The sequence below is a fragment of the Theropithecus gelada genome, chromosome 18 (assembly GCF_003255815.1).
Source record: "Theropithecus gelada isolate Dixy chromosome 18, Tgel_1.0, whole genome shotgun sequence".
NCBI classification, from domain to species: domain Eukaryota; kingdom Metazoa; phylum Chordata; class Mammalia; order Primates; family Cercopithecidae; genus Theropithecus; species Theropithecus gelada.
The window spans coordinates 38,201,528-38,219,915 of NC_037686.1; the positions used below are offsets into that span (position 1 = coordinate 38,201,528).

At 43.3% G+C, this 18,388-nt stretch overlaps 1 protein-coding gene across 4 annotated transcripts; it reads right to left on the reverse strand.

The window, feature by feature from the left end:
• Window positions 1-1,108: 1,108 nt before the first annotated feature.
• ATP5F1A (ATP synthase F1 subunit alpha) lies at window positions 1,109-18,369 on the reverse strand. Of its 4 annotated transcripts, XM_025364977.1 has the most exons (13): window positions 18,272-18,369; window positions 13,524-13,631; window positions 10,257-10,335; window positions 8,227-8,396; window positions 6,070-6,243; window positions 5,812-5,978; window positions 5,484-5,632; window positions 4,701-4,852; window positions 4,368-4,592; window positions 3,749-3,856; window positions 3,476-3,620; window positions 1,469-1,619; window positions 1,112-1,328 (listed from the first exon to the last, which is right to left on the reverse strand). In XM_025364977.1, the coding sequence occupies exons 2-13, from the start codon at window positions 13,581-13,583 to the stop codon at window positions 1,247-1,249; spliced, it is 1,662 nt and encodes a 553-aa protein (XP_025220762.1). In that variant the 5' UTR covers window positions 13,584-13,631; window positions 18,272-18,369; the 3' UTR covers window positions 1,112-1,246. The 4 variants fall into 4 exon arrangements, with proteins under 4 accessions (XP_025220760.1, XP_025220762.1, XP_025220763.1 ...); XM_025364978.1 differs by lacking the exon at window positions 18,272-18,369 and having other exon boundaries at window positions 6,136-6,243; window positions 13,524-13,699; XM_025364976.1 differs by lacking the exon at window positions 18,272-18,369 and having other exon boundaries at window positions 13,524-13,699.
• Window positions 18,370-18,388: the final 19 nt, after the last annotated feature.

Here is an 18,388-nt window from a genome sequence, read left to right on the forward strand (position 1 = left end):
TCTCCAGCCTAGGCAACAGAGCGAGACTCTCTCAAAAAAATAAATATATAAATCAATTTTAAAAAAAAAAACCGCAGTAAGGATGAGCAAAGGTTATGAAAAGTTAGTAATAGAATAAATAAAGTAGCTGTTAAAATATTAAAAGATGGTCGGGCGTGGTAGTTCACACCTGTAAATCCCAGCACTTTGGGAGACCAAGGCAGGAGGATCACTTGAGCCCAGGAGTTCATCATCAGCCAACATGGCAAGACCCTCTCTCTAGAAAAAATAGAAAAATTGGCTGGGTATGGTGGTATGTGCCTGTAACCCCAGCTACTCAGGAGGCTGAGGTAGAAGAATCGATTGAACCTAGGTGGCAGAAGCTGCAGTGAGCTGAGATCACACCACTGTACAGCCTGGGTGAGGGATGGAGACCCTGTCTCAAAACAAACAAGAGATACTGCCAAGTTTTCATAATCCTATGCATTCTATTTTCTCAGCTTTTGTTCCCAGCAGATTTTTTCATTTCCCTGGGAATTTTAACTGTCCTATTATTTTCCTGCCTACAGTGCCTCTTTATGCAGGTACATCCTCTGGGCAGAGAAGCCAGCTATGCTCTTCGGTATTGTCAGCCAGCCACATACATCAAGTTTAGGAATTTTTCTTAAACACAAAGCATTCTAGAAACTTACAAAGAGCAGCTAGGTGTGGTGGCTCACACTTGTAATCCCAGCACTGTGGGAGGGCAAGGCAGGTGGATCACCTGAGGTCAGGAGTCCGAGACTGGCCTGGCCAACATGGTGAAACCCTGTCTCTACTACAAATATTTAAAAACTAGCCAGGCATGGTGGCGGGCACCTGTAATCCCAGCTACTTGGGAGGCTGAGGCAGGAGAACTGCTTGAACCCAGGAGATGGAAGTTGCAGTGGGCCGACAGGGTGCCAACTGTACTCCAGCCTTGGTGACAGAGACTCTGTTTCAAAAAAAAGAAAAAAGAAACTTAAAGACCTCAGCCTTGAATTATCTAGCCCAGTTGACTGTACCAATATTCAAGTAAAATATATCAAGAAGCATGTTTACCAATTTCTCAATTTGATCTTGGTTTTAAAGAATAACAAATGACAGAAACAACTACACATTATGGAACCTTTATTTTTCACGTGATTTCTGTACATAAGGAGTATGAGAGTAACCCTTTTACAAATGGAACTAATTTACTAGAACAATGGCAAAACTGAACTGGTATTTGATGTGAATCCACAGGAGTTTAAGCTTCAAATCCAGCCAAGAACTTTGTTACAATCTCTTTCAGCTTTGCGTCTGATTCTTCTGAGATCTTTCCATCAGCCCTATTTGGAAATAAAAGCAGGTCATAAGTTCTGACCTGGACAAAATTTTAATGACTAGCCTAACTACAGATTTGAAAATAATTTTCACTTTGTATCTTAAACATAACTTTACAAAAACAGGCCAACAATTGCATTCATACCTGATAGTACCCAACAGGGCTTGGTGCTGGCTGATAACATGAGACAAGAAAGCATTCTCAAACTTTGTAATCTTGCTGGGCTCCAGTTTATCAAGATAGCCCCTTACACCCGCATAGATAACAGCCACTTGTTCTTCAATAGCCATGGGAGCTGGAAAGATACAAAAAGAATGCCAAGTGAGTTGCTCAAAGAAATGAATGCCATGTTACCAAAGTTAGGAAAACTTTTTCTCCAATTCCTAACATGTCCCTGGAAATTATCTATTCTTCACAATCTCAGTGACCGAGAGCTCCACTTAATAATCCTTCCTCCCTCCCCCAACAGAAAACAGTTATTTCTTATATTTTCAAGGCTTGAAGTATAATCTTTCAGTATAGTCCATAAGCACTGTTTATAATCTGACAGTATTAATACTGTTTTGGGTATAAATATTTTGCTGAAATCACTTGACAAAATAAAAACATATTAACTTTCTTTTAAATCTGCCAAATTACACATTCATATAGCCAAGTGGGGGAGGGGAATCTAACAGGCCTTAATTCCTGAAAGGCAGACATTATACTTCAGTTTTCCTGGTTGTGAAGCCCCTATCATTTACATTCAAATGACAATAAGAAATGTAGTTTGGGCCCGGTGCGGTAACTCACACCTGTAATCACAGCACTTTGGGAATCTGAGGTGGGTGGATCACTTAAGGTCAGGGGTTCGAGATCAGCCTGGCCAAAACAGTAGAGGTTTTACCATTTCTACTAAAAACATACTCCAGCCTGGGTGACAAAGGGAGACTCTGTATAAAAGGGAAGGAAGGAAGGAAGGAAGGAAGGAAGGAAGGAAGGAAGGAAGGAAGGAAGGAAGGAAGGAAGGAAGGAAGGGAGGGAGGGAGGGAGGGAGGGAGGGAGGGAGGGAGGGAGTTAGTTTGGGGCTGGGAATGGTGGCTCACACCTGTAATACCAGTACTTTGGGAGGTGGGAAGATGGCATGAGGTCAGGAGTTCAAGACCAGCCTAGGCAACATAGTGAGACCTTGTCTCTAACAAAATATAAAAAAAATTAGCCAGACATGGTAGTGCATGCCTGTAGTCCTAGCTACTCAGGAAGCTAAGGCTGCAGGACTGCATGAGCCCAGGAGTTCAAGGCTGCAGTAAGCTATGATGGCACCAATGCACTCAACCCTGGGTGACACAGCAAGACACTGTCTCTGTTTAAAAAACAAGGCTGGGCGCGGTGGCTCACGCCTGTAATCCCAGCACTTTGGGAGGCCGAGGCGGACGGATCACGAGGTCAGGAGATTGAGACCATCCTGGCTAACACGGTGAAACCCCATCTCTACTAAAAATACAAAAAATTAGCTGGGCATGGTGGTGGACACCTGTAGTCCCAGCTACTCGGGAGGCTGAGGCAGGAGAATGGCATGAACCCGGGAGGCGGAGTTTGCAGTGAGCAGAGACCGTGCCACTGTACTCCAGCTTGGGCGACACAGCAAGACTCTGTCTCAAAAAAAAAAAAAAAAAAAAAAAATACAGGGCCGCGCACGGTGGCTCACGCCTGTAATCCCAGCACTTTGGGAGGCTGAGACAGGGTAGATTGCCTGAGGTCAGGAATTCAAGACCAGCCTGGCCAACATGGTAAAACCCCGTCTCTACTAAAAATGCAAAAATTAGCCAGGCGTGGTGGCTCATGCCTGTAATCCGAGCTACTTGGGAGGCTGAGGCAGGAGAATCACGTGAATCCGGGAGGTGGAGGTAGCAGTGAGCCAAGGTCGCACCATTGCATTCCAGCCTGGGCCACAAGAATGAAACTTCGCCTCAAAGAATAAATAAAAAAAAAAAAAAAAAAAAAAAAATCAAAAATCAAAAAACAAATGTAGTTTAAGTAAAAGTGCCTTTGATGAAAGATAACAGATAACACCACATAGTACAGGCTGTGATATGTGATGTAGCTCTGTGGGCCTGGGAAGACCTTGATACACAATAGGAACCTGACCAAACGAAGAAAAGAACAACTCACAATACTGTCCTTGCTTCAGCAACTCAGTTAGACGCACACCACGACTCAAAAGTTGTTGAGTGGCAGCATCGAGGTCAGAACCAAACTGGGCAAAAGCAGCAACCTCACGATACTGAGCCAATTCCAGCTTCATGGTACCTGCCACCTGAAATACAGAAATTACTGTACTGTAACTCAGTGACACAGAGCACTATACAAATATAGTTAATATATGAATACTTTAAGATGCTAATCTAATGATAGCCCCCTTCCTGCCAAGTGAGGCAAAATTACCTGCTTCATAGCCCTGGTTTGGGCAGCAGATCCGACACGAGACACAGACAGACCAACGTTAATGGCAGGGCGGATACCTTTGTAGAACAATTCTGTTTCCAAGAAGATCTATAAGGTAAAGAAATACGCATGCTAGCAAGCTTAAAGAAATCAGCTATCTTCAAATCTGTCATTATGCCAAAAAGCTGAAACTCAAAACCTAACAATGCAAAGCGTCAGTCCCCCAAATCTTTCATGACCTGAACAGACCTGCATGTTTTATTGCTGCAATTAGGAGATGTGCATGAGATGAGAAAAAAACATAATAGTCAACATCTTTATACTGAAATATATACAAATGAAGAGATATAATTTCTATTTGATTCAAAATTATCTAAAAGGGAGAACAGTAGTGGTTAAAAATGAAACAAGAATGAAACACACTACTCTCTGAAATAACTAGGTGACAGATACGTTGGGTTTCACCATGCCATTCTGCTAACTTTTCTATGTATTTGAAATGTTCCACAATAAAAAGTAAAATGCATTTAGCAAATCAGTTAATATACCATTAGTCTAAACCAATGCCTTAGAATTATCCAAATCTTTTTTTACATTTATTTTAATCATAATATAATACCTGTCCGTCAGTGATGGAAATGACATTCGTTGGAATGTAAGCAGACACATCACCAGCCTGTGTTTCTATGACTGGCAAAGCAGTCAAGGAGCCACCACCAAAAGCATCGTTCATTTTGGCTGCTCTCTCCAGCAACCGGGAGTGTAGGTAGAACACATCACCAGGATAGGCCTCACGACCAGGAGGACGGCGCAGCAACAGAGACATCTGACGGTAAGCAACAGCCTATGGTACAGAATAGGTTTGTGAAGTTGACCTATTAAATAGAAGCTGCATATGTGAACTTTCACTGCAGTACAAATAAGTAGATTCTAAAAATATATTTCCTTTGACCTGTTTGGATAAGTCGTCATAGATGATCAAAGCATGTTTGCCATTGTCTCTAAAATACTCTCCCATGGAACAGCCAGAGTAAGGAGCCAGGTACTGAAGTGGGGCAGCATCCGAGGCTGTAGCTGACACCACAATGGTGTACTTCATGGCATCTGCGGAGAAAATACATTTTATGTTTTACAATGTTATCAATATTGTGATTTTAAATTGGAGGCTACTATAAAAATTACCCAAGTGCCAGAAGTATTTACTATTAAGAGTTAATCAGGCTGGGCGCGGTGGCTCACGCCTGTAATCCCAGCACTTTGGGAGGCCAAGGTGGGTGATCATCTGAGGTCAAGAGTTCGAGACCAGCCTGACCAATATGAGGAAACTCCGTCTCCACTAAAATTACAAAAGTTAGCCGGGCGTGGTGGCATGCGCCTGTAATCCCAGCTACTCGGGAGTCTGAGACAGGAGAATCACTTGAACCCAGGAGGCAGAGGTTGCAGTGACCTGAGATCGTGCCATCGCACTCCAGTCTGGGCAACAAGAGTGAAACTCTGTCTCAAACAAACAAACAAAAAAGAGTTAATTAGAATCAAACAGCTTCCACTTTAAAGAAACCAACAAAACCTTTAAATGTATTAGTGTTTTATATTATTTTACTTACTGATTTGTATTTAAAAGTTCAGCTCATTAGGGAATAATTAAAATATGTCTTCATTAAGGAGAAGCTATTCTACAATTAGCAGTAATAGGACTTGAGATAATAGCAACGGGACTAAATTTCTTTTTTACTACCTGCATCTGTAAGTCTCTTCACCAACTGGGCAACAGTGGATCTCTTTTGACCAATAGCAACATAGATACAGTACAGCTTCTTCTTTTCATCAGATCCATCATTGAAACGTTTCTGGTTAATGATTGTGTCAATAGCAATTGAGGTTTTCCTTTAAAAAGATAAAGTAAACATAAATCTTCCTAAACTTAAAAGGTAAAATTTTACTACTATTAATCCTCATATTACATTCTAATGTCCCCATTACCATTTACCATTCCAAGACTAAAATGTAATCCTTCCATTGAGCAAATTTTAGTTAGCACTTTTAATATGCTTTTGAGTCTTTACCCAGTCTGTCGGTCACCAATAATCAGCTCACGCTGACCACGACCAATTGGCACCAAGCTATCCACAGCCTTAATGCCAGTCTGCATTGGTTCCCGCACTGAAATTCGAGGAATGATACCGGGGGCTTTCAGACCAACTCGCCTACGGGTCTTGGAACCAATTGGACCCTGTTAAAAAAATGAAAAGAAAAACCCTAAGCATAATCAGTTCTGATGTTTGTTAAAAGCTGCAACTATATCTAATCAACATTAAACCTACCTTTCCATCAATAGCATTACCAAGAGCATCAACTACACGACCCAACAGCTCCTCACCAACTGGAACGTCCACAATGGCTCCTGTCCTCTTCACTATATCTCCTTCCTTAATCAGTTTATCATTTCCAAACACGACAACACCAACATTGTCAGGTTCCAAGTTCAAGGACATACCCTGCACAAAAGACACAACTGAACATCAACGAAGCTGAATGGGCACTCCTCCCCATACACCAATACTACCTAAGAAAATAGCCGGGGCGGGGAAAGCAGTATTGTCCTTTTCACCTGGTTTATTCTTTAGTACTTTTCCAACTAAATAACCCTCTCTGATTAAGACTTTTAAAATAGCAACATATTCCCTTGAATAATCTTAGGACAGCACATTGATAAGCCTAATATGCTATCATATCCTCAAATAACTGTTACAGAAGCAAAGAAATTGGACAGGTTAATAAGCTTTTTCCACTGCATTTTCTCTGGCAATGACTCTTGGGCTGGGTGATCAGTATGAAATAAAGTGATGGAAATCTTAAGACAAATGTGATTATCATCTTTTTTATGTGTGAGAAGCTCCATAAACAGTTTCAAAAATTAACTAATCAAAACCTGTACTCTTTGGGTTAGTAGAAAGTGAAATTAAAAGCTACCTAACTGAAACCAATCAAATACAAATTTTTCATAACCTAACAGCACCAAATCACCTCTCATCATTATAACTATATTTTAGATCCTTAAATCATGTCTGAAGCAAAAAGGCTATTCCAGGAATAGTCTGGTCAGTAATGAAAACTCTGGAGAAGTACTTGGAGTATCATGGAATATCATTACAGGTCCAAAAACTGTAATCTACATCTCTGATGTTCAATACAGCATCCACTAACCACATGTGGCTATTTAAATTTGTCAAATTTAAAAGATGAAAAATTCAATTCCTGTCACACTAGACATATTTTACATGATTAATAGTGACAGTAGGTACCATATTAAACAGATGTATTCTCATCACTGCAGAATACTATGTATGTCCAATACTATTGGACAGTATTGTTCTAAACACTTGGATTTTTGTTTTTTTTTTTTTTTTTTTTTGAGACGGAGTCTCGCTCTGTCGCCCAGGCTGGAGTGCAGTGGCCGGATCTCAGCTCACTACAAGCTCCGCCTCCCGGGTTCCCACCATTCTCCTGCCTCAGCCTCCCGAGTAGCTGGGACTACAGGCACCCGCCACCTCGCCCGGCTAGTTTTTTGTATTTTTTAGTAGAGACGGGGTTTCACCGTGTTAGCCAGTACGGTCTTGATCTCCTGACCTCGTGATCTGCCCGTCTCGGCCTCCCAAAGTGCTGGGATTACAGGCTTGAGCCACCGCGCCCGGCCGACACTTGGATTTTAAAAGCTAAAAGGGGAACTCGGAATTAATTTGTTTCGACCTCACCTTTCAAAGATAAATACTGTATACTGAAGATGTTAAACTGGCCAATGTCTTACAGCTCATGATAACTTTGGGCTCTGTAATTAAGTCTTCCACATCAAGTGGCTCTTTTTCCATAGTAGACATTAGCAAGAGTATCAAGACTATCTTTTCCCATATCTGTGTGTCTACTAGACAGTTCTACTCTCTAGTTTATCCAGATGTCATCCTCTGCTTTCCCTAACTCCTACAACTTATGTCTCATACCACTGACAGATGAGACTCAACCCAACAGAAAGCAGACTTACATCATTAGAGAGCTTCTGATAGCTACACCAAAACTTGCCTTTGAACAATAGGTCTACTCACTAGAAATACAAAGTCACGGACTTCCAACTTTCCACCAGAAAAATTCTGTTGAAATTATCAAATGCTTTGCTTTTGTATAAAATAATCTTAACAGCAAGAAAGAACAGACTTGAACTTCTTGGATTTGCAGTTAAAGTTTACTCAATTTTATATTTTGGAGCCAGTGGCTATAAGTTATGTATAAATCAGTCCCTAGAGTAAAAAAAAAACCTGGCAAATTCAAACCCTTAAGTTTATTCTCTTTACGATATACGATAATAACAAGAAAAAAAAATCTGAGGCAAATTGAGACAAAGTTTTTAAAAAATCTGACACAATCTCTGATTCACTAAATGAATAACTGAGGAGACTTAGATACCAAAATCTTATTTTATAATTTACCTTTAAGCCTGAAGAAAACTCTACCATTTCTTCTGCCTGAACATTCCTCAGCCCATGTACGCGGGCAATACCATCACCAATACTTAAGACACGCCCAGTTTCTTCAAGGTCAACAGAGATATCAGCTCCAAGAATACGCTCTTCAAGAATAGAGGACATCTCAGCAGTCCCTATGGAAGACAATTCAATTCAATTCAATTACAAAAATTATCTGGGCCAGGCGCGGTGGCTCACACCTGTAATCCCAGCACTTTGGGAGGCCGAGGTGGGCGGATCACCTGGTCAATCTCAAAAAAACAAAAATAAAAAATAAAAACCAACTGTGTGTCTTTAACACTTTAACAAAGTGTGTCTTTCTCTTTCAAGGCACACAGGGTAGTATAGGTGGTATTCTTCATCTTAGCATATAGGGGTCAGGTGCAGTTGCTCACGCCAGTAATACCAGCGCTTTGGGAGGCAGGCGGACCACTTGAGGCCAAGAGTTCCAGACCAGCCTGGCCAACATACCGAAATCCCATCTCTACTTAAAAAAAAAAAAAAAATTAGCCAGCTGTGGTGGTGCATGCTTGTTAATACCAGCTACTCGCGAGGCTGAGGCAGGAGAGAATCACTTGAACTCAGGAGGCAGCGGTTCCAGTGAACCAAGACTACGCCACTGCACTCCAGTCTGGGTAACAGAGCAAAACTCTGTCTCAAAACAAAACAAAACAAACAAACAAAAATATCCCAGTACTTTGGGAGGCCAAGGTGGGCAGATCACCTGAGGTCAGGGCTTTGAGACCAGCCAGGCCAACATGGTGAAACTCTCTACTAAAAATACAAAAATTAGCCGGGTGTGCTAGTGCGCGCCTGTAATCCCCGCCACTAGGGAGGCTGAAGCAGGAGAATCACTTGAACCAGGGAGGTGGAGGTTGCAGTGAGCCAAGATCCCACAACTGCACTCCAGCCTGGGCAACAGAGTCTCAGGAAAAAAAAAAAAAAAAAAAAAGGCCAGGCACGGTGCCTCACACCTGTAATCACACCACTTTGGAAGGCCAAGGCAGGTGGATCACCTGAAGTCAGGAGTTCGAGACCAGCCTGGCCACCATGGTGAAACTCCGTCTCTACCAAAAATACAAAAATTAGCGGAGTGTGGTGGCGGGCACCTATAATCCCAGCTACTCAGGAGGCTGAGGCAGGAGAATCACTCCAACCTGGGAGGCAGAGGTTACAGTGAGCCCAGATAGTGCCAATGCACTCCAGCCTGGACAACAAGAGCAAAACTCCATCTCAAAAAAAAAAAAAAAAAAAAAAAAAGAAAAACATATATATGCTGAGTGTGTGGGTGTGTGTGTACACATACACGTATACATACACACTCACACACACACATACATATTTAACCTTTATTTTGAAAGTCCATATACTCATCTCCAAAGAAATTCCCCAACCTATAATGTCTTCCTATGCTCACCTCCCCATTTCCCTAACACATCTGTAATGTGCAAGTTCACAGATTGCCAAATATCTAGCAGCTACTGCCTTTGAAAACTAAAACCTATCATTAAGAACTTACATGTTTTCTGGCACAAGTATACATATGTAATAAACCTGCACATTATGCACATGTACCCTAGAACTTAAAGTATAATTAAAAAAAAAATAACAACAAAAAAAGAACTTACATGTTTTCTAACGCTTTTTCAAAGAGGAAAAAGGAAGTCTTTCACAGGTCAGAAAGATTCCATTACCTAGTATATGGTCCTTCCATTTCTACCCAAGGGCCATTATCAGAACAAAGAAGCTGTACTAACATCAAAAGAAAAACATGTAACTGTAGTTCATTTGATTATAACAAGAGAACCACGACAGGGCTAAATGGCACATAATGGTTTAAGAACCTGAGAGTGTATACAAACTAAAGAAAAAACCAACAAATGAAAAACAACCCACAACAGTTACATGATGTATGTAATTTTGATCTTCATCTAGTGTGATAATTTGTATCTTCATCTAGTAAGTGCAGTGTAGACTGAGAAATAGTGACTTACCAGTCTTCTGAAGATGAGTGCTAGAGGCATGGAGGTTCCTTGCAGCAATGAAAGATGAACCCAAAGCATTTCTGGAGACCTAGTGCAAAAGTATTCTTAAAAATTTGAATTTTAACAGAGCCTTTATAAAACTGACAAGCTTAAACAAATGCCAGCTTAGTATGATCAAAGTACTGGTGAAAATACTTATTATATATAAAGCATTTTGTTTAAAATGTTAAATGAAATAAAGTACCTTTTGATATATGTAAAAACCTTTTATACAGCTCCTAGTACACAGTAAACACTCACATATTTTTAAAATGCAGTCTGTATTTTATTACTACTTTTTTGAGACGGCTCACTGCATCCTCCACCTCCTGGGCTCAAGCAATTCTCCTGCCTCAGCCTCCCGAGCATCTGGGATTACAGGGGTGCGCCACCACCACCCGTTCAACTTTTTATATTTTTGGTAGAGATGGGGTTTCACCATGCTGGCCAGGCTGGTCTCCAACTCCTGACCTCCAGTGATCTACCCGCCTCAGCCTCCCAAAGTGCTGGGATTACAGGCGTGAGCCACCCCCGACTTATTTTTATTTTTTGGGACAGGGTCTCACTCTGTCACCCAGGCTGGAGTGCAATGGTGCAATCACGGCTCACTACAGCCTTGACTTCCTGGGCTCAAGTGATCCCACCTCAGCCTTCCCAGTAGGTGGGACCACAGGAGTACACCACCTGGCCAGGCTAATTTTTCTATTTATTTTTTTTTGTAGAGACAGGATTTCACTGTGTTGCCCAGACTGTACAATAAATATATATATATAAAATATATAAATATATATAATATATAGATTTAAAATACATAAATATATATACAGAGTATAAATATATATAAAAATGCATAAATATATAAAATATATAGATATAAAATACATAAATATACATACATAGTATACATAAATATATAAAAATACATATATATATACACAAATATATATATTATATATAAAAATACACACACACGCACACACATATATACACATACACATAATCTTTTCCCCCCCCCAGACGGAGTCTCACTCTGTCACTCAAGCTGGAGTGCAGTGGCAAGATCTCTGCTCACTGCAACCTCCACCTCCCAGGTTCAAGCGATTCTCGTGCCTCAAGCCTCCTGAGTAGCTGGGACTACCAGTGACCACCACCACGCCCCGTTAATTTTTGTATTTTTAGTAGAGACAGGGTTTCGCCAGGTTGGCCAGGCTGATCTCAAACTCCTGACCTCAGGTGATCCACCCACCTTGGCCTACCAAAGTGCTGGAATTACAGGCCTGAGCCACCGCGCCTGGCCTTGCAGTATTTTAAAAAGCAACTGTTGGCAGGGCGCGGTGGCTCACGCCTGTAATCCCAGCACTTTGGGAGGTCACCAAGGCGAGTGGGTCACCTAAGGTTGGGAGTTCGAGACCAGCCTGACCAACATGGAGAAATTCCGTCTCTACTAGAAATACAAAATTAGGTGGGCGTGGTGACACATGCCTGCAATCCCAGCCACTCGGGAGGCTGAGGCAGGAGAATCGCTTGAACCTAGGAGGCGGAGGTTGCAGTGAGCCGAGATCGGGAGATGTCCCAGCCTGGGCCACAAGAGAAAAACTCCGTCTCAAAGAAAAACAAAAAAAAAGCAACTGTTAACAAAACGTAAGTGTCTTTCCCTTTAAAGGTACCCAATTTTTATTATTTTGACTTTAGATGTCAATGTATTTCCAATTTTACTTAAAAACAACAACAACAACAACAAGCGACCAGGCACGATGGCTCACGCCTGTAATCCCAGCACTTTAGAAGGCCGAGGCAGGCGGATCACCTGAGGTAAGAAGTTCAAGACCAGCCTGGCCAACATGGTGAAACCCCGTCTCTACGAAAAAATACAAAAAGTAGCAGGGCATGAAGGCGGGTGCCTGCAATTGCAGCTACTCGGGAGGCTGAGGCGGGAGAATCGCCTGAACCCGGGAGGCGCGGGTTGCAGTGAGCCAAGATCACGCCATTGCACTGCAGCCTGGGTGACTGAGCGACACTCCGTCTCAAAAAAAAAAAAAAAAAAAGCAAATAAAAACCTAATAAATGCTAGACTTAGATTAGAAACTAAGAGTTATGGGATGTGGACTTATTTTACTCTCTCAACAAATCCTGCAGCCACCTGGAACTTCCTTTTGTTTCTTTCCTTCAAGTTTTAAGGCTGCGACTGGTTACTGTCAATTCTGAAGCTACCACCTTCCATAGGAGCCAGATGAAAACCGTTAAAAATGCTTTTTTGTTAACAGAAAACCATGATGCTACCAGCAGTTGTTAAGGCAGCAAAACAGCCAACATGTTTATTTCAACTTTCAAATTCAGATTACTTTAAAAAAAAAAAAAAACCTGCGTTTTTGCGTTTACACTGCGTCAATGCGTTTACACTGCGTCAATGCGTTTACACTGAAATGTTAATTTCAAGGGAAACAACCAAGGGCATTAACTCTTACAGCCATTTTCCAACCTTGTTCTCTTTTACTTGAATTCTCAATCACTAAAAATTACTCAAAACCAGGTGGAAAACTCTAGGACAAATTATTTAAACACGTTCAAGTGCCACAAAGCACACTCTCTTGCCGGAGAGACAATTTAGAAACCAGCTTCACTGCTGCCACAGTGCTGGCCACATGAAATGGTTCTCTGCACCTGCACGATGTTTTCACGGTCGTTTCGTATTCAGCACTAAGAGAAAGCCTACTTAAGTATTCCAAACACCACCTCCATTTATTCCTTTCCTTTAAACTGAGCTCCAGGCAGAGGTGAAATGCTGCTGACCTTCACACAATGTCAGACTTCCATGACTAGCTTCAGCAAGAGCTGACAGCAGTTTCCTGACCTTCAGCAGGACGCGACCCTAAGAATCCGCCGAGAGTAACCTCACCGATTCGGAAAAGGCCTCGGAGAGCTAGCGCCCAAGCCCTGACCTTCACCCAAGACCCCACTTCTCGGGCCGCTCTCAGTCGAAGACAGGAATCTTGAGGCCTTCTATCTGGACACCGTCGAGTTCACTGTCTGCCCTGTACCATTCTGCCTCACTTTGCGCAGGCAGCGAGGAAAAGGGGACCTCTGTCGCCCGCTCTGCACAGCCCCAAAGCCACGGGTGCAAGATGGCGGCATCCGCCACAGCCCCTCGCCCTCCTGCAGAAAGAGCGCCCGAGCCGGCGCACAACCACCCTGCAGCCCCGCCCGGCCACCTCCACCATGCCGGCCCTCGGTGCTCACCAGTCCGGCCCGCCGAGGGAGGGCGCGGACCACGGCCGCAGCAACGCGTACGGACAGCATCTTTGCAGTTTCTCCGCAGGCGTTACCTCTGCAGCCGCAGCCTCCGGACTGACTGGGACAAAATGGCCGAGCCGCAAAGAAGGTCAACACAGCCGGCCCACCTGACCCGGAAGTACTGCCCCTCGCGTTCACCACCGCTCTCCCCCGCCCCCGGGGCACTGTACATTTTTTGGCAGGTTACTTATTTTTTAAGTAACATTTTTAAGTTTAAACCTCAAAATGAATGATTAGATATATTCCAGGCTTTGTCCTGGCATTCGTTATACATTTATTTTTGTCTTTTGGGTCGACCTTGTGGTTGCCCCGGGTGACCACGTGGGTAGCGGAACCTGCTAAGCAGCAGTTCCCAGGCCCCGTCCGGTGTTAGATGATGAGGGCCTCACCCCGTCTGGGGCCCGGTAGTCTTGAGGACCAGGGTCATTAATAGTGTCAGTAGTGTTAGACCGCGGTTTAGCACGAGTAGCAACAGTGAACAGCTAAACCCCGGGACTGGCCACCAGCAGGGCGTCTCCCACAGAGCCCTTTAATCTGCAGGTCGCTAGCCCCACCTCAGACCCTCTGAGTAGAAAATTTGGGGCAATCTTTATTTTTAACAAACACCTGCACTGTTCCAGGTGATCCGATCTGCACTCAGGTTAAAGATTCCCAGCTTTTTTAGATTCATTCTAAAAGAATCCTGTCAGTGAATTAGAGCAAACTGTTTAAAAATCCTGATAACTGGGGGAGGGAGAGCATCAAGATAAATAGCTAATACATGCGGAGCTTAATACCTAGGTGATGGGATGATAGGTGCAGCAAACCACCATGGCACACGTTTACCTATGTAACAAATCTGCACGTCCTGCACACGTATCCCAGAACTTAAAAAAAAAAAAAATCACAAGGAGGCCTAGTACAGCGATTGCCAGTCCTACTGAGAATTGTCCAGAATCAGAAGTCTTACACCAGGACAGGACAAGGACTCACTTTTTCCTCTGCCAACATCTAGTTTCATGCCATTGGGAACTCTACTTCTTCATTTGGACTAAAAGGGAGATGATGAAAAAATGCTTTCTATGCTTACCCCGATGGGCTTTTTTTTTTTCCTCCACATAATTACTATACTGAGATTGTTGTGATATATGCAGGATTTGTGTGTATGTGTGATGCTGGTTATGTCATAGTGGAGACTTATTAACGTTGCCTTCACTTTTCTATTTTTTCATTTATTTTATTTTATTTAAGACGGGCTCTCACTCTGTTGCCCAGGATAGAGTGCAGTGGGTTTATCACCATTCATTGCAGCCTTGAACTCCTGGGCTCAAGCAGTCCTCCGACCTCAGCCTTCCAAGTAGCTGGGACCACAGCGGTGCACCACCACACCTGGCTAATTTTTTTGTAAAGCCAGCAGGGGGTGGGGGTGTCTCACTATGTTGCCCAGGCTGGTCTCAAACTCCTGGCTTCAAGTGATCCTCCCTCCTTAGCTTCCCAAAGTGCTGGGATTACAGGCGTGAGCCACCACGCCTGGTCCACTTTTCACTGTTTGGAGAAGCATTTTCAGCTCCATCCCCCAAATCCTGGCTTACACCTAAAACCTGAATTTGGGTGAGGCAAATGAATATCCAGGCTACAAGGGTCATCTCCTGAAACATGGCTTGTAAGCATGTAATTGGCCATCCTTTTCTCTAGTATTCTACTAACTTTTCAAGGTGAGCCATGGGGAAATAGAGCAACAATTCTCCTGGGAATCAGGGGTAGAAAAAGGCTGTCCAAGTTGGGTGCAGTGGCTCACACCTGTAATTCCAGCACTTTGGGAGGCCAAGGTGGGTGGATCACCTGAGGTCAGGGCTTTGAGACCAGCCTGGCCAACATGGTGAAACCCCATCTCTACTGAAAATAGAAAAATTAGTCAGGTGTGGAGGTGGGCACACTGTAATCCCAGCTACTGGGGAGGCTGAGGCAGGAGAATTACTTGAACCCAGGAGGCAGAGGTTGCAGTGAGCCAAGATCGCACCACTGTCCTCCAGCCTGGGCAATAAGAGTGAGACTCCATCTTAAAAAAAAAAAGAAAGAAAGAAAGAAAAAGGCTATCCACGTAAAATAAAATACAGAGACGAATGCTCCAAATTTAAAATATTTAGGAAGCAATAATTGCCATTCAGGGCATACACACAAACAGGGTGGTCTTTGGTATGTCAGAAGAACAAAGAGATGGTTAGAGGTTTTATTTTGCAAAAGAGAAAAAAAAAAAAAAAAACAGGGATATTTTGTAAAATTTGTAGTGATAAAAGTGGACACAAGACATAAAGATAACTTTTTTTGCCCCATACTGAAGGGCTGCACCAGTTTATCTGAAATTTGGTTACAGAGCAGAGATATATTTAGTTTTTGTTTTGTTTTGTTTTTTGTTTTGAGGCAGGTTCTCACTTTGTTGCCCAGGCTGGAGTGCAGTGTCTCAATCTCTACTCACTGCAAACTCTACCTCCAGGGTTCAAGTGATTCTCTTGCCTCAGCCTCCTGAGTAGCTGGGATTACAGGCATGTGCCAACGTGCCTGGCTAATTTTTGTATTTTTAGTAGAGATGGGGTTTTGCCATATTGGCCAGGCTGGTCTTGAACTCCTGACCTCAGGTGATCACCCGCTTCAGCCTCCCAAAATGCTGAGAATATAGGCATGAGGCACTGCGCCCAGCCAGAGCAGAGATATATTTGAAGCAAAAAGAATAAGCAACACAGGTTGGCTGTGGCGCCTCATGCCTGTCATCCCAGCACTTTGAGAGGCCCAAATGGGAGCATCACTTGAGGCCAGGAGTTCAAAAACAGCCTGGGCAACATAGTGAGACCCTCTTTCTACAAAAAAATACAAAAAGTTAGCTGGGTGTAGTGGTGCACACATGTAGTCCCAGCTACCCAGGAGGCTGACGTGGGAGGATTGCTTGAGCCCAGGAGTTCAAGGTTGCAGTGAACTATGATCACCACTGTACTCCAGCCTGGGCGAAAGAGCAAGACCCTGTCTCTAAAAATAAAATAAAATAAATAATAAGTAAGCTTGGCTTGCTAGTAAGTTTCCTTTGAAAAGAAAATCATTTTAGGCTAAGCGCGTTGGCTCACACCTGTAATCCCAGCACTTTGAGAGGCTGAGGCAGGCATATCACTTGAGGTCAGGAGTTTGAGACCAGCCTGGTCAACATGGTGAAACCCCCCACTCTACTAAAAATAAAAAAATTGGCCATGCATGCTAGCACAAGCCTGTAATCCCAACTACTAGAGGGGCTGAGACAGGAGAATTGCTTGAACTCGGGGGGCGGAGGTCGCAGTGAGCCAAGATCATGCCACTGTGCTCCAGCCTGGGCGACGGAGAAAGACGCCATCTCAAAAAGAAAAGAAAATGCCATGCGCGGTGGCTTACGCCTGTAATCCCAGCACTTTTTTGGGAGGCCGAGGAGGGCGGATCACGAGGTTGGGAGTTCAAGACCAGCCTGGCCAATGTGGTGAAACCCCATCTCTACTAAAAATACAAAAATTAGCCAGGCGTAGTAGCACTTGCCTGTAGTCCCAGCTACTTCGGAGGCTGAGACAGAAGAATCGCTTGAACCCAGAAGGCAGAGGTTGCAGTGAGCCGAGATCGTGCCACTGCACTCCAGCCTGGGCGACACAGCGAGACTCCATCTCCAAAATAAAAAAAAAAAGAAAAAAAGAAAATCATTTTAAATATGCAAATGACTTAGGAGGAAGATATTTGGTGCTAAACCTGATCCACAATTTGATATTAAACCACACTTGACAGAAAGTTGAGTATATGATCCTTCCTTTAGCTATCCTCTTTTCCTAGTAACACAGTACCCAATAGGAGGTTGCTGATGGCAGTGTGGAGACCAAAACACTCAAATGGAGACAGAACGTTTCGGTCACCTTCCAACTCTACTACCTAATCTTGATCAAGTCATTTAATCCTTGTGTATATGTTTTATGTAAAAATGGGTAAAATAATACGTGTCCATTTATTTTACAGAGACCCTGTAAGAATGAAACAAAAATATAAAAACATATTAAAAAGTTACCTTGCTATATAAATATATATGAAGAACCTCTCATGCTGTTTAAATACAGGGTGATGGAGGGAGGAGAGAGACTTAGGGAAGGCAAGAAATGAACTGAACAATGGCTGAGCAGCAGTGACAGTACCAGCAGATCGACGCCGCTAAAAAACATTTTCCTGGCCGGGCGCGGTGGCTTACGCCTGTAATCCCAGCACTTTGGGAGGCTGAGGCGGGCGGATAGCCTGAGGTCGGGGGTTCGAGACCAGCTTGGCCAGCATGGCCCGTCGCTACTAAAAATACAAAAATTAGCCGGGCGTGGTGGCACATGCCTGTAATCCCAGCAGCTACTCGGGAAGCTGAGGCAGGAGAATCGCTTGAACCTGGGAGGCAGCGGAGATCGCGCCATTGCACTCCAGCCTGGGTAACACAGCGAGACGCCATCTCAAAAAAAAAAAAAAAATTTCCGTAGTTCTTAGGTAGGGGGAACTAACGGACCAGGTTAAGATTGCCGCAGCTCATATTGCCAAGGTAGAATATAAATTCTAAATGGATGCAATCAATGTGGAAGAAACACAGACATCTTGCTAACCAAGAACCAAACGTTTCAAGTACTTTTTTAAACGACAAGTGATTCAAGCGAGAAATAAAAATAAAAGAAAGAAAAAACAACCTGGTTCTAGGCTGCTCTATTTCTCGTAGTGGAGATTATACCGCGGAAGGCGGGAAGAGCTGGGAAGTCGCAAGGAAGCCAGGCTTGCGATGCCAGAGCCTTGGACCAGCCTTGCAC

Excerpts from the sequence above, each read along its gene's own strand:
- ATP5F1A (XM_025364975.1), bottom strand. The coding sequence starts at position 13,583 with ATGCTGTCCGTACGCGTTGCTGCGGCCGTGGTCCGCGCCCTCCCTCGG. Across the intron at positions 4,853-5,483 it reads GAAGAGACTTACAGATGCAG|ATGCCATGAAGTACACCATT; the intron begins GTAGTAAAAAAG and ends TTTTCTCCGCAG. Across the intron at positions 3,857-4,367 it reads TTTCCATCACTGACGGACAG|ATCTTCTTGGAAACAGAATT; the intron begins GTATTATATTAT and ends TTTACCTTATAG.